This window comes from Balaenoptera borealis, assembly GCF_965194805.1.
Source record: "Balaenoptera borealis genome assembly, chromosome: 3".
Taxonomy (NCBI): Eukaryota; Metazoa; Chordata; class Mammalia; order Artiodactyla; family Balaenopteridae; genus Balaenoptera; species Balaenoptera borealis.
In genome coordinates, this window is record NC_138866.1 from 155,744,462 (window position 1) to 155,759,363 (window position 14,902).

Genomic DNA, 14,902 nt, shown 5'->3' on the forward strand with positions numbered 1-14,902 from the left:
TTCATTCTCATGACACAGATGGGTTCAAACAAAATACTATTTTTTAAAAAGGTGCATTTTGAAGAAAATTTTAATTAAAAAAAAAATGAAAAGAAAACCCAAACAGTGCCTAAATCTTTATTTTTCATAACCTACATTTTTTCAAATTAGACAGTTTTACACTGAATGACACAAAGGAAACTTAAATTACCAATAGTTTACACATAAGCTTGATTCCAGTCTTAATGAAAAGAAATAGAACAGAAACAGAAGCCCTGGCGAGGCGTCCGCGTCACTGCCCTCCTGCGAGCTGGTGCCGTGGCCGCTCCTTCAGGCCGATTGTCCGCCGCTCCCCGCGGACGCAGATGCAGACACGGGCCATACCTGTCCCCGAGGGCCGTGAGGCCCCAAACTGGCCTCCACACGGCACCGTGGTGGCCCTGACCACGTGGCAACTTGACAGGTTTCTTGCCACCACTAGTAACAACCAGTGATGCAGTTACAAGAGGGCCTGATCAGAAACATCATGACACGGACTCTTAAAAAGCAACGACTCTTCTTGAATTCATGTCTGGTGAAACGGGGCTGGGTTCTCATTCTTATCTCTCCAAATGACAAGTATCATCACACAATTGTCCAAGTTAAAATGCCATTTGTGATGCTGTGTCTCTGACTCTGTACCTTGAGGTACTGCCAGGGGAAAGGAAACAGTTACATTTTACACGGACGAAGCCAGACACCGGCTGTGCATGGCGGGGCTGCCCGTGGGCTGGCGCCACAGCTTCCCGCTGTGCACCCCCTGTGCTTTTCTGTGAGTGGAAAACCTCACGAATATCAGAAAGGTGGAGATTGGGGGACATTATATAGCTCTTTGGCGTATCGCCCTTGCTTAATTAAAAAGAATGCTATAAAAATCACATCAGAGTGAAGTCTTAACTCGGCTGCGGGAGCGTAGGCCTCATGTGCCCGGCCAGCCATGCCACCTGGCTGGTCCCGGCTGCTGTCATGGTCACCTTCATCCCAGCTGCACGCACAGCTCCACCCTGGTCACACAAATGGCGGACAGCACGGCTGGCCCCACACACCTGCCTCCAGGGAAAGGATCTGCCACTATTAAAAACCAGTGTCTGGGCTGCACAGGGTTTGGGATTCGGGGATGGTGCTGACAGCATCGCTCCTTCCTCTGGCAGAGACTGCCATTTCATGGGATCCCGGGGGCTCAGAGCTGGCCTTTCCAGCTCTTTCTACAGTACTCATTGGTTTGGGTGTAAGAGGTCAATTATTTCTGATTTTTTCAGTCAGCAATTTCAAAACTACAAAGAAATAAATTCCCCTGTTCCTTTTACAGGCATTTGCAAATATGAGCGCTGTGTGGGTGTCTAGGTATTTGAATAAAGACGCTGCTCTGAAGGAGATGGGCTTGTTTTCCTCTGGCAGGCAGATCATGCCTATTAGCTATTTATAATTTTAAGTAGATTATTTTTTACTTTCACTTGAAGACCCTGCCAGTTTCCACTTTCCAGATTATACCTCAAAAACCCTTTCAACATTAGCTGTGATTAGTACATACTTACATATGTTTAAGAAGAGCATGAAAATATTCGAACGTTTTAGTAAGACTTTCCATCTCCCTTTCACAGCAGCAAAGAGGCAGAATCAGTTCAGCACACCAGTATAAGAGAAAAAGAAAAAACCTCAACAAATTAAAATAATATTCAAACCACAACATTGAGTTTATCTACATCCAGGTCAATAGCAACATTTATAATATATCAATTTTTATCAGCTTTTTCTCTTTAGGGTACCTTTTTAATATGTTCTGATTATTTACAACTGTACAAGCGAAGCACACACGCCCAAGTGCACATATTTAATACAGTATCGACTATTTGCATTTACAGGATTTTTCAACAGTCTGAAAAAAGATCAACTGTGTAAGATCTTCCAGGTAAATTACAAACATGACTGCTTGCTCTTCCTACAGTGCTTACCCAGTAACACCGTGACAGCAGACCCCACTCACGCCAACACAGGCCGGTCTCAGGAACTCTAAGCTGTCATATACAAAAGTTAAGGCAAAGTCATTTTCAAGTTTAAATAAAATTCAAGTCTTTAAATATTGGATGGAAATAATCTCTTTTTTAAAAAGAAAAAAACTTAGTCTTGTTAAATAACATTTTGTGGAATAAACTGTATGGTTACATTTAGCAGGAAATAGTCTTATTTTAATGTCTGCTGCTTAGAATACTTAAAGAAAAAATTTAGGCATTTTAAAACAAAATAATTTATGTTTATTATCAACTGCTAGCTTTAGTGCATGCGTGTTCTTGGAGAGCAGCACTTAGAGAAGGGATCACAGACCCTGTCTTGGAGGTAAAGAGAGAGGGAACTTGGATCCTCCAACACCAGAGGGCACCACAAACACCTTCTCCCACGATCTGTGTGCCGTGCGCAGAGGTTCGGAAAGGCACCCCGGGAGGGGTAAGGTGGGGCCGACTGGGGCAGACGAGGGAGCCGGGCTCCATGCCCTCCCCACCTGCTCTCGGGAGCAAAACATCAGGGTATAATTTCGTGGTAACATGTCAGTGGGCAACAAAGTTTATATTTCATTTAAGTTCTATTCACAATGTGCTTTGAGTTTATCTTACATAACAGCCACTTGAGACTGGAGTGAGGAGCTGGTTACTTGCTGGCAGGACATCAGGACTCTCGGTGCTCTGCAGGGTTACTCTGCCCAGTGGACCAAAAATGGGCTCTACTTAAAAAATGCTAGAACCACTTCTTAGGCTTCTGAATGAAAGGACAACTCCCAGGCCAGCGTGTGGCGCCATTGGACCCCGTCCCTTCCCCAGGCTACACTCATAGCATCGCCTTGTGCCCTCAATCCCACGGTCCTCAGCCTCACCCGGCGGTCTGGACATCTCAGAGATACACACTTGCTAACCAGTTATTTTAAAAAATGAAGTAGCATAGTTCCGCTTAATTTAGAAAAACTCACTATATATATATATAGCTTGCATTCATAGCCACATGGAGGCTTAATAAAAAATATCAATTTGTTAGGATAAATGCATTTTCTATCCTGAAAAAAATCAGACTTATGCATCACCTCCAGTTAAGCACCAACCTAAAATAAGGTTTATATTAATTAAATCCTGAAAAATAGATTTTTTTCAAGAGGGGGGAAATCCGACTCAGAAGAAAAATAACTTGCAGGCACCTTGTGGGCCTCATCTACACTGCAAGCTCCTAACCAGCGGCTCACTCACACCCCGAGCAGGACAGTGCTTAGTTGTGGCGACCTCAGCTCCTTGAAGCCCTCCCAGACCTCGGCGCTCACTGAGGGGACCTGGGCGGGGGGCTCTGTTCTCTGTGCAGACGCCGCCCCGAGGCTGGGGGAGAGGGCCGGCGGCCTGGCGGTCTCCTCTGGTCTTTGGGTGGTCCTGGGCTGGACTTGGGGGCAGGGGGCTCTCTCTCGGCGAGCTTCTTTTCTTCCTTCCCACAACCAACAGTGTTTGGCTTTTGTTCTTTCTGGGGCTGCAACGGGGAAGATGGCGGCTCTCTATTCGTCCTCTGACAAATCTCTGCGTAGCTGGGTTTTCGCAATTCCTGGGAAACAGACACAGCTCTGGGATTATATGACAACAGGCGAAAATAAGGTTCACTCAAGGTAGAGGTAAAAAAAGGTTTCAACTGTAACCATGTTCAAAATTATTTTAAATAAAGAATTCCTACATTTCAACAACTGAGGTTCCCCTGCAGCACAACTTTCCCTCCAAGATACTCTAGAAATATCTTGTAAAAATGGTTAAAACTAGAAAAGGCATGGAGATGAAAAGTGCCGACTGAACTCTTTCCAGCCTCTGGCCCGTAGTCACTTCTGAGCCACATACGAGCCTGAAAGGTGGCAGACAGCAGACACCCTAGAAAAACACCGAAGCAGCATCTGCTCTCCCTGCCAGACAATCTGCCTCGGCACAGAGCAGGCCTCCTGGACCCAGGAAGAGGTTCGACTGTCACTTATGGGTGACCTTCAACAGCTATCTCTGCAAAGCATTTGTACACACTGCGAACTACAGAGAGCTGGAGGTGTGGTTGCAGGAAAGTCAGAGGTAACAACAACAAAAAAGTAGGGTTTTCAGGTAAGTGGAAGCATGAAGGCTAAATGACAGATGAGGACATTTAGAAGTGTGTCACCTCCATCAACCATTTGTAACTTAAAAATAATTTTAACCTATAAAAAAGTTTTCTTTAAAGATTCAACCTAGCAGACAATAAGGGTTTAACTCCCAAATCTAAACTATAAAGGCCCACCCAAGATCAAACTGGGGACAACGCAAATCAGAATTTAAAAAGCTGGACTGAGCGCCCAGGGGAGGAGAGAGGAAGAGGAGCTGTCGGTAGGCCTGCGTGGACCCGGGTGGGGCGCGGGCGGGGTGGGAGGTGGGCGTCCCTCTGACCCGCACTTGGACCACCCTAAGTCCTAGGGGGACAGGAACTGGAAGCTGTGGCTCCTCAGGCGACAGCCTCACTCTACTGACCCTGAACAAGATGACCCATGGCTGCAGGGACGACGAACAGCCAGATCGGTTAGTTACAATCATTAGCAAATGCCCAGGGTACCCTGCACAGAAAGCGTGGTGCGCACACAGGCGGCCACCGCTCCACGGAGCCCCTCCGCATCCTCGCCCCCGACATACCGAGATGGCGCCGTCCACCTGCACCGATTTACTCGCAGTCGTGCTCAGGGTGGGAGGAGGTCTGTCCACACTCGGGGTCTCCTTCTGCTTCTCCACCACCTTGGGATCCCTGGAAAGACGCCAGCAGGCAGACACATGAACATCTGGGCCCCGCGGGCAGCCCCGTAGTGAGCACAGCACGGGGCGCGGGCATCAGGTGCAGGCGGACTTACTCGGGCGGGTGGGCAGGGGAGGGGGCACGCTCGCAGGCTGCGGACATGGCACAGGGCACTGAGGGCTCTCGGGGGGGCACCGCGGGTAGAGTGTTCGTGCTTGCGTCTGCGTTCAGGCTCTGAAACCATCAAAAACAGTTTATCACCGCGTAGAGGCACGTCCGTCAGATCTTTCTCAATGATCTTAAACACACAACGATGGTACCGGCTTCGCTGTCCTCCCGGGAGCACGGGTGGGCCAGCCCAGAGCACAGCTGGACACACTGTGGCCGGGAAGCAGCCCCCGGTCTCCCCTTCCTCTTGGCAGACGTCTCACCAATCTGAGGCCTCCCTCTGTGCATGAGCACGATTGCCTGCAAGCCTGCTTTCCCACCTGAACAGGTACTGAAACCTCCACCCATCTGACACCCCAGTGCCCAGCACTGCCTGGCACGTGATCTGTGAATGTAAGTTCCCAGCACAATCCAGTATGGCTCACCCTTTTTTACAGGGAAAACCAATAAGGTTACAGCTCCATCCCAATAAACCTGAGTGCCCTGAGGAGTGCAGGTGCTGACATCAGTTTCCACCTGAATTCACCAGCAGCCCCTGAAAGCAGTGTGTTAACTCTCCTGATTTAACAGGGAAGGAAACTGAGGCTTAGTCTGTTTAGGGCAAACGCCTGGAGAATGCCAGCCCCACGGGCAGTAACCACTCACACATGTAGCCTTCTGTTAATTAACAAAAAAAAGGCAGCAAATAAAGAACTGTAAGGGAGACTAACTGCAAACAAGCGTTTTCTCAAAATCTCACTTTTCAAAGCAGATAAAAAGTTTAGAAGTGAGAGGTTCTGGAGGGAGTGAGATGGAAGGAATAGCACTGCCCCCCACCATGGGGCGGGGGTGGTGGTGATGGAGACACGGGGCCCCTGAGAACCATCACCTCTCACGATTTTGTGCTCAAGGCTGGTGGAAACATAGGCATGGAAAACGCCTCCTTCTTGTAAAAGCTCCCTCACGTCCAGAGCACGCCCGAGACCGCCCCCCCTTCCGTCCGAGGCCTCCCAGGGCCCCGCAGAGCTGCCAAGCACTCCACCAAGAAGCAGGGACACAGTCTCTTCCACCTGGAACTGGGCTCAGACTTCTTAAAAGTAGCAATTCTCTCTTCAAAATAAATTTTACACAAACTCGCAATGTAAAAATAGTAAAAATTAAAAAAAAAACAGAAACAAAATACTGATTTTGAAATGGGGTGGAGGCCTGCTTGTTCTGCTCCCCTGCCCACCCCCAAGGGGACTAAGGTCAGGGTGAAGCCAGGACTCAGGGTCTCTGAGCTACAAGGATTCTCTAACATCATTCCATGGGGCACTGATAACTCAGAATTTAAGACTTACAATAACGCACAAGACACGTCACATTTAATAAGTGCTTCTCTCTCCAAAATACAGGGTCTTGGAATCCTCTCAACCTTGAAGGCTAAAAATGGGAGCAGTAACCACACACTAGGATGAAGACAACTAAAGACCTGGCTTCATCAATCCCACCGTGACCCCGCCTGGTACTGAGGGGCTCTGTGGGGGCTCCGCAGGTGAAGACGGTCTGGACACGGTGTGCAGGGCAGTGCCTTCCCCAACCCAGAGGCCAGGGGTTCTGACTCCTTAGGTCTTCGGGCAGTAGGCGGGGTGCTGGTGGGTGGGTTCCCACTGGAGAAAGACACAGGGGTGGACGTGATGGAGCGCCAGGCTGAGAACTCAGCAGGCGCTGGACGAGGCATTCCGGCCACCTCTGCCCTGGTCTGCTTGTCGACTGCAGCAGGGCCACGGGGAGCCCCTGGGCTCTTGCAGCACTCGCTGATTCCCGGGATGTAATCACTGTAGAGGCGTGAACACCACAGAGCTAGCCGACAGCCACCCGTATTATAGTAAAGTTGCTCTGGGCTTCTGGTTATTCAGGTAGATTATTAAAAACATGTTACTTCTGGTATAATTCAGATTTTTCTTTTTTATTCTGCTGACTTGTAAAATAAAAGCAGGTCATGAATAGCAAGAATAAAAATGCAACCTGAGTTTCTGGATGAGTGTCTGTACAGTACACCAGCACAGGGCTCCACCTCTGACCCTACCGCTCAAAACCTGTATGGCCTCTGCAATCACTTATCCTCATACTCTTCCGCATGTGAAAAAAGCACACATGAAAAGAGCAGAACGCCAGCGCTGAGTGAGCATCAGGCTTGGGATAGCTTACCCTTTCTTTGGACGATCCTGTGAGCAAGCCAGACAGCCTGTTCTCAAACAAGTCCTCCGTCTTCAAATGCCCCGCCGCCCCAGGCAGTGGGGGGAAGCTGGAGAGGCCTAATTCAAAGCTCGGGGAGGGCGGCCTGGGCGGTGTTGGAGACTGAGTCTGACTCCTCTGAAAGAGAAGAACACCGTGGAGTCGCCCTGGGGTGGCTGGGCAGGAGGGGCTCAGAAATACCGCAGGTGAGTGACGCAAACACTCGCTCCCTAGTCTTCGGAGGTCCACACCTGTCTGGAGAAACGGATGGCCAATCCAACCCCGCCGACTTGGTCACCTATCAAAGGTCATCTGTCAGGCAACTTCAACCATGAGAGCAGAGCTGAAAAGATGAAACCTCAGGGCTGCTCCCGGCCACGGTCAAACACGCCGGTAAGAGCTGCGTGTGTACGACACCCAGACCCCCGGAAGCCGTCAGAGACCAGTGGGACACAGCAAAGTGACAGATGCACAAGAGCCCGAGTCTCGACATTAAACTTATTCACCTCCAGACAAGTTTTGTGTTATCGCAGCAGAGTCTGTGATCTAAGTCATAAAGGAGAAAGTAAAAGAAAACAAAAGCCACTCTCTCAACTCTGTACAACTTACGTAAAAAATTTCACAAAGATTTCCATTAAAAAAACAGTTTAACAAAAAAGGGAGGGGGCTTCAGTTATCTGAAAATTAACTTAACTGAAACTCCTTATATTTTTAAAAGGGAGGGGGCTTCAGTTATCTGAAAATTAACTTATTAAAACACCTTATATTTTTAGATCAGTATGTAAAAGCATGGTATTTAATATGAGATTCTTATCACATTCCCTGACTTCAAGAAAGTAAGTAAACTCAGCAAAATAATACCCAAGTAAAACTTATAAGCCAAAGAGAAAGGCAGGAGTCTTAGGAGAAAGGCAGTGATATACTTTTATTGAAACACTCTTAGTCAACCTGCTAGGAGCCATTCTGTAACATCCAGTTCCTTGGCTGAAACAGACAAGGAACAGAAAGGGGAAATGAGTTTGTATTAGGTAGAACACAGGCATTTTTAGCTGAATGGTGGGCTACTTGGACTGGAAGCAATGCTCTCGTGGGGCTCACTTAACTTGAAAGGCCAAGATTTCCCAGAAACTTATACCAACTGGAAGATTATCTCTACAGAAGTAAAATGTAGAGAAGATCTGTTACAGCTCAAGTGAGAGCAGGTTAAGGATGAAATCGGATCCACGCTGAGCACAGCCCACCTCTCCTTTGGGCCTCCTGCTGCATGTCTTCTCCTTGGCGTAGGTGCCTGAGGGCTGCCTACCTCGCTCGCGTGCGTGCCCTCTGAACCTGGCTGCACAGGTAACCGTGTGGCTACAGTGTGCCCTGTAGTTCAGCATGCTCTAGGTTATGCTCATCTCAAAGCAATTTTTAGAGGCTTTATTTTAAACATCTGCATGTTTCTGAGGTGAACCCAGCTTTTCAGAAGATGAGCATTTCTAGGAAGAAAGACCTGACAAAAAATTGACTAAGTGTCAACTTTCAGGAAGAAAAGAGGCAATGTTTAACGTTTTTAGGGTCTGAATGGCTTTAGGCAAGGCATGAATGCCAACCCCTGGTCCCGTGGGCGTGGCCAGGCCACCTGCTCACACATCTGCGACCTGCCCCCAAGCTTCTCAGGTGTTCAGAACACCCAGTGCAGCAAAGGGCTCACTGTCGAGTACACACACCTGTGCCACGTGTGTGGGCATCTGAGTGGTTCCAGGTATGAACACGCAGATCAGGAACACAAAACAGAATGAAACGGAAATGGCAATAGGAAAACATTTCACCTTTGCAGGTAATGCAGTGACCAGGGACAATGATTCCTGCAGGGTAACTAGTACCTGAAGAGATAGTCAGATGCCTGTCTTGTTAGTCCAAATGTAACAGGAATTCATGCATTTCAACTGGAACCAACCGATATGAACTGCTTTACCAAAGGGTCACCAAAAACTAGACTGAACTGACCAACATGGTAAAATTAGGGTGTTCATTTACTAACAATTTTCACTTTCTAAGTTCTAGGCAAATACAGTAATGAGAATGTATACACTCAATGGCTTGGGATCCAGACCAAGAACTGTCTCAAGGTCTTTTCCAGGCCCCGAATGTCTACATGCACACCGCCTGCGCTCGCCCCGCATCAGGGCCCTGCAGAGCACCACCCAGAGGGGGAGCTGGTCAATCACCCTAAGCAGACACAACCAGGCCTCCTGTACTTACCACTCACATAAACCCATCACTTATTTTGGGTTTGTCCTGACCATAAGTTACATGCAGCAAAAAGCAACAATGCTTTCTATACAGTGGGTACAGAGTAAAAATATTTTGAATGAAAAATACTGATGAGCTAATTCCTACGTGAGAGAAGTTTATTCTGCTTGTCCAAACTCGTGATTCCGGTGATTTCAAAGTACACTACCTGGTCACCCACACAGAAAGCACTCATCTGGACAAGTGCAAACAGACCACGTATGTGCATGATGCGCTCCTGGGTGCATCTATGTGCCGCACAGGACACACAGGTGCCAGCATTTCCTCAGGTAACCAGCCACCACCTTCTCCTCTTTAGAGCATCAAAAAAAGGTCTATTATAACCTAGCGGACACCACATTACGAGAAAATCTTTTGAAAAGTTCCTTCTCACATCTTAATTAAATCTCAGGTTTGTTTAGTGTAAGCTAGGTTTAAACATCTTGTGAAAGTGGCACAGGCCTGATGTACTCACTGTGAACTTCTCCTCCCGTTTCTTCCGGTAACCAAAGGAGTTTTTTCTAGAGGAGAGGAAAGCAGAAGACTGTTAACTTTTCCCACTTGAAACATAATTTCACTGAGCACAGTATGTGCAGACACATTCAGTCTTCATGACTTTGTAATCTTTTATAGATGACTTTTGATTTTAAAATCCCAACCTTAAGAAGTGTAAGCAAAACAAAAAAAAAATTTATAGTAAAGAAGTAAAATTGAGGTCTAGATAGGTAAATAAAAGAAAATATTTATTAAAGGAATTTTCCCATTTAGAATTTTTGTTATGATACGAACATTTGAATATCCATTCAGTTGGAGTGGCAAGATATGTAAAGTCTGACACTGAGCTATAAAGGTGAATTGTTAAAAAATAGTAATGACAATTTATCCAATTTATCATCAAAAGGAAAAGCTCCCAAGTAGCCTGGTCTGCTCCTGCACCCCCGGCCCTCACTCCAGTGAACCACACGGGGTTTCTGAGCCCCAACCACTTCCTCTCCCCATCTGCCAGCCTTCCACTCCACAGTTCCTGAGGCACATTTCCAACGTCTAGAGTCTGATCCGGCAGCACTGGCGCCGTTCCCTGCACGGCAGCTTAAACCGCAGCAACAACCCCACCTACTGAGTGGATGTCATGGCAGGCCCAAGGGCACCAAGACACTTCACTACCCGGATGGGCTTCCGTGGCCTAACAGTTCACACATTAATTCCCATTTATAATTTCATTTTTATTTACTTATTACCCTTTGTCATTTCAGCTGAATGCAAAGACTCCCTAAGGGCCCGTATTATGTAAGTTGAAAAGGAATTTAGAAATAATCTTGACCAATTCCACCCCCGATGGGCCCAGCAAGGCCTGACTGCGAAGACGGAGCCGCCTGGGGTCCGTCCCTCCCGCTCCCACCACACCGGGAGCACACGCCCCTGGCCAGAAGGAGCTCCCGGGGTCAGACCCTGTCCCATGTCCTCCGTACACAATACTCAGAAAAGTAGTCTTCACTGACATGTTTCAAAGTGGGTTTACGACAGGAAAAGCTTACGGAGGCTGAGCCCACGCTAGATGTGTGCTGGAGCGCACGTCCTTCCTGACAGGCCGGGGGGGGTGGGGCTGTCTGGTCAGCTCTCCACACATAACAACTGGGACCCAAGGCAGCCTGGCCCACCCTCAGTTCCCACTGAACAGTGTCCTGTCACCACAAAGACGGAACCAGTCAAGTCTCTGCTCTAAAAGTAACACCCCTGAGTAATTATATAAAACCTTGGATGGTTGCAGCCTTCCATTTGATTTTCTGTGATGGACTTGAAAATAATGATTATAAAACACATCTGAATTAATGGAATCTGACACTACGAATAGTTTCTAAGTACACAGTACCTGTCCAAATGAAATTGTGAACACTCACCTTCCTCTACCTAAGCCCGGAGAGGACTCGAGGCTGCTCTGTTCCACCCGCCCGGGCCCCGCGTCTCTCTTGGCGTAGACTGGAGGGTTCTGTAGCCGAGCTCGAGGCTGACCCGTCTGCCTCGTTTGTGGGCTCCGCACACCGTTCATCAACCGGTCCGCAGTGAAGTTAAATATTGAAGGACTTTCTAACAGCCCGGGCCCTCTCTCTGCACTGGGAATGGCATGGCGCAGATGAGATTTACTAGGATTCCTGTAAATAAAATGTTTGTATACACTCAGTTCTAAAATGATCATGGCATTATGAAAAGAGCGTGCTAATGCAGAAATGGCTAAGCTAAAACTTGCTTTTTAGGAAAAATATTAAAAATGTTACTTAGAATACTTAGCTCATAATATGCCTGATAATGCAAATCTAAATGCAGTATGGACGTTCTGCTTGGCTGTAGCCCAGGCCCAAATTAAAAGCAGGCGCATGCAGATACAAGCTGTCCCAGAAGCCTTTGTCTCACGAGTCTACCCTCTACGTAGGCGCTGCAGCGCACATTTCAGGGTTTAATGCTCACAGAATGGAATTCCATGCTTCGAGTCGTTTTACTCCTGGTGGACATTGCTGGTGGTCAAATCTACCATTAGCCAGCACAGGACAGCCTCTTCACTTAGTGTGACTCACCCAAATGGTGAGAATGACTGAGGTTTAACACATTTGCTTTTGATTTGCTTTGAAAGTATACAATGTGGCAGCGACCTCTTGTTACAAACCCTGGGAAAACAGCAGCCTTTCAACCCCTCACGGGACTTGCCTGCTCCTTGGAGGGTACTGTCTGAGTGAAGTCAGAGGAGATGCTGCAGGTTTGAAGGCTGGAGACGTGAACCCATTTATAAATCCAGTATTTGGAAATGGTGTTACCTAGATTCATTAAAAACAAACAGACTTCAGGTTGGTTAACACTGGTCGCTGACGTTCCATGTCATACTTGGAGAGCTCGCCGTGGAGAAGAGCACTGGGTAGACTACTGCTAATGGCCAAGACTTCTTGATCCAGGCTGGGGCCGAGACCGCACAACAGCACCACGAGGAAGCCGCCTCACACATGTGGACTGAAGCGTCTGCCGCCGCCCCGCCCCGCCCGGTGCTGAGCACAGGCTGAGCACGCGATCCCACACTCTCGTCCCGGTGCCCAGACTGACACCCCCGGTGTGCCAACATCAAGTCAGCCAACTCTTCATTCCTGATGACTTTAATAAAATCCATCAAAGCTCTCAATCTTGGGGGCATTTAGGGACCTATTTCACAATCACAGCCTTTGAGAGTGCCCTTTTAGCCTCACCTGCATGCAAGTCTTGCTGAGTATCACGATATTTTCAGGTCATTAACAATTATGTCCCAAGTCACAATTTATGGTGATATACTTCATAAACATATACTGACATATATGTCAGAAGAAAATTAAACAGGGTCACAGTGCCCTTAAAAGATACAATCCTAAATATAATCTTAAAACATTAAAAAAATTAAGTACAGAATTTTAAATATCAGCCAACTACTAAAAAATCTAGTTACAACAAAAATAAGATAGAACTTAGTGTTGAAATAGTTTTTTAAAAAATCATGAAAAGAGTGATCACTCCTGTTTTCTGGATTCTGAACATGTGGTTTCAAACAATTTCTGTATAAACAACATTCCCTGATGGATTCAAAGGCATTTAACTCCTTGGTGCCATCCAGTTCCCACCTTACATTTTCACTAAACTGAGAGATACAAATAGGCTGCTCCTTGTTTGGGGTAAAGGAAAAGGAAAAGACAAAAAGCCAGCAATTCCTCTTAACTAGAGCTAACCAAAAGCTGTAATAGGATGATTAAAAACAGCTTAGGACCAAAACAAATCATTCCAAATTTTGAAAAAGAAAATGAAAGCAATAAAAGGGAAATGCTGAGGGAGAAAGATGCAGTTAAAACTGTGTTAGGGGACTTCCCTGGTGGTGCAGTGGTTAAGAATCCACCTGCCAATGCAGGGGACACAGGTTTGAGCCCTGGTCCAGGAAGATCTCACATGCCACGGAGCAACTAAGCCCATGCACCACAACTACTGAGTCTGTGCTCTAGAGCCCACAAGCCACGACCACTGAGCCCGCGTGCCGCAATTACTGAAGCTCGCATGCCTAGAGCCTGTGCTCCGCAACAAGAGAAGCCACCACAATGAGAAGCCTGAGCACTGCAATGAAGGGTAGCTCCCGCTTGCCGCAACTAGAGAAAGCCCGAGCACAGCAACGAAGACCCAATGCAGCCAAAAATTAATAAGTAAATAAATAAATAAATAAATTTATTTAAAGAAAAAAACTGTGTTAGGGACTTCCCTGGTGGCGCAGTGGTTAAGAATCTGCCTGCCAATGCAGGGGACACGGGTTTGATCCCTGGTCCGGGAAGATCCCACATGCCGCGGAACAACTAAGCCTGTGAGCCGCAATTACTGAAGCCCATGCACCTAGAGCCTGTGCTCAGTAACAAGAGAAGCCACCACAATGAGAAGCCTGCACATGGCAATGAAGAGTAGCCCCTGCTCGCCACAACTAGAGAAAGCCTGCATGCAGCAATGAAGACCCAACGCAGCCAAAAATAAATTAAAAAGCAAGAAGAAAAAACCTCCAAAAAACTGTGTTAAGATCTCCAAAGCTCTTCTGAGGAACTACCATATATTCAGAAATAGATCCATCACACCAGAACTAGAGTTTGAAGATTGTAAATCATGATAAGAACAATTGAGACGAATCATCTCGTACCTGTAATTTTACATATAAAACCCTGGTATTTAAGTAATTTTGCTCAAGAGTTTAAAAATAAATTAGTTGCTAATGCAGTAATTTAACACAACTTGCTGAGAATTAATAGGCCTCATCTTGTCACTTCTCAAAATGACGCAGGCTGTTTTACAACAGGCCTCACGCGGCCCAGCCAGATCAAAGGAACCAGCCGCATGGCCAGACTACCGCCCAGGAAGCGAGGGCCCCCACTTGGGATAGGGACAAATACGATTAAGAGAGATCAGAAAACAAGCACAGCAGTGAGACTCCTTTGGAGGAATCATTCAACCAAGAATTGATGGATGCTATTCCCCTTGAAGATTTCCTTGCTCACAATACATTAACTACATGGCTCTTGGTACACTTCCATGGAACACGGTGAGGATTTCAAAACAGCAGTGTGTTTTCTTACCATAAGCTTTCACTCAACAGAGACAGAGCACTACCTTGTGTGCTCACTGCTCTCGTCCCACGCTGGCCCTGGGCTCCTGAGGGCTGTCCCTTCTCCCCATCCATCCTCCCGGCCCTCATGCCTCAGGACACACTCAAGGCCTGGATGGTCTGGCCCTGACAGATCTTACCAACCTCCCCTCCCAGTCCCTGCTTCAGCTTCTGCTTTAGCTCAGAAATACTCAGAGATTCACACAATTGTCGCCTGTCCGACATGTGTCTTTCCTGGACACGCATCTTGACATTCTGTGCAAAACAGGCACCAGGTACCCAGGTGCACCAACGCTCCCTCCCCCATGCCTGCCCTCTCACCATCAGTGGTCCTGACTCCCCCTGACT

At 47.3% G+C, this 14,902-nt stretch overlaps 1 protein-coding gene across 12 annotated transcripts in view; it reads right to left on the reverse strand.

Annotated features, from left to right (window-relative positions):
* Positions 1-101: 101 nt before the first annotated feature.
* Positions 102-14,902, reverse strand: part of LARP4B (La ribonucleoprotein 4B) — an 86,472-nt gene continuing 71,671 nt past the window's right edge. For 5 of the 12 annotated variants that reach the window (XM_082386024.1, XM_082386029.1, XM_082386025.1 and 2 more), the window contains 10 exons: positions 12,115-12,221; positions 11,313-11,564; positions 9,890-9,935; positions 7,114-7,278; positions 4,892-5,010; positions 4,680-4,788; positions 3,320-3,588; positions 1,971-2,033; positions 1,554-1,610; positions 102-669 (listed from right to left, as the gene is read on the reverse strand). In XM_082386024.1, coding sequence (XP_082242150.1) covers positions 621-669; positions 1,554-1,610; positions 1,971-2,033; positions 3,320-3,588; positions 4,680-4,788; positions 4,892-5,010; positions 7,114-7,278; positions 9,890-9,935; positions 11,313-11,564; positions 12,115-12,221 — 1,236 coding nt within the window. In that variant the 3' untranslated portion in view covers positions 102-620. The other 7 variants (XM_082386028.1, XM_082386027.1, XR_014242797.1 and 4 more) reach the window with 6 other exon arrangements.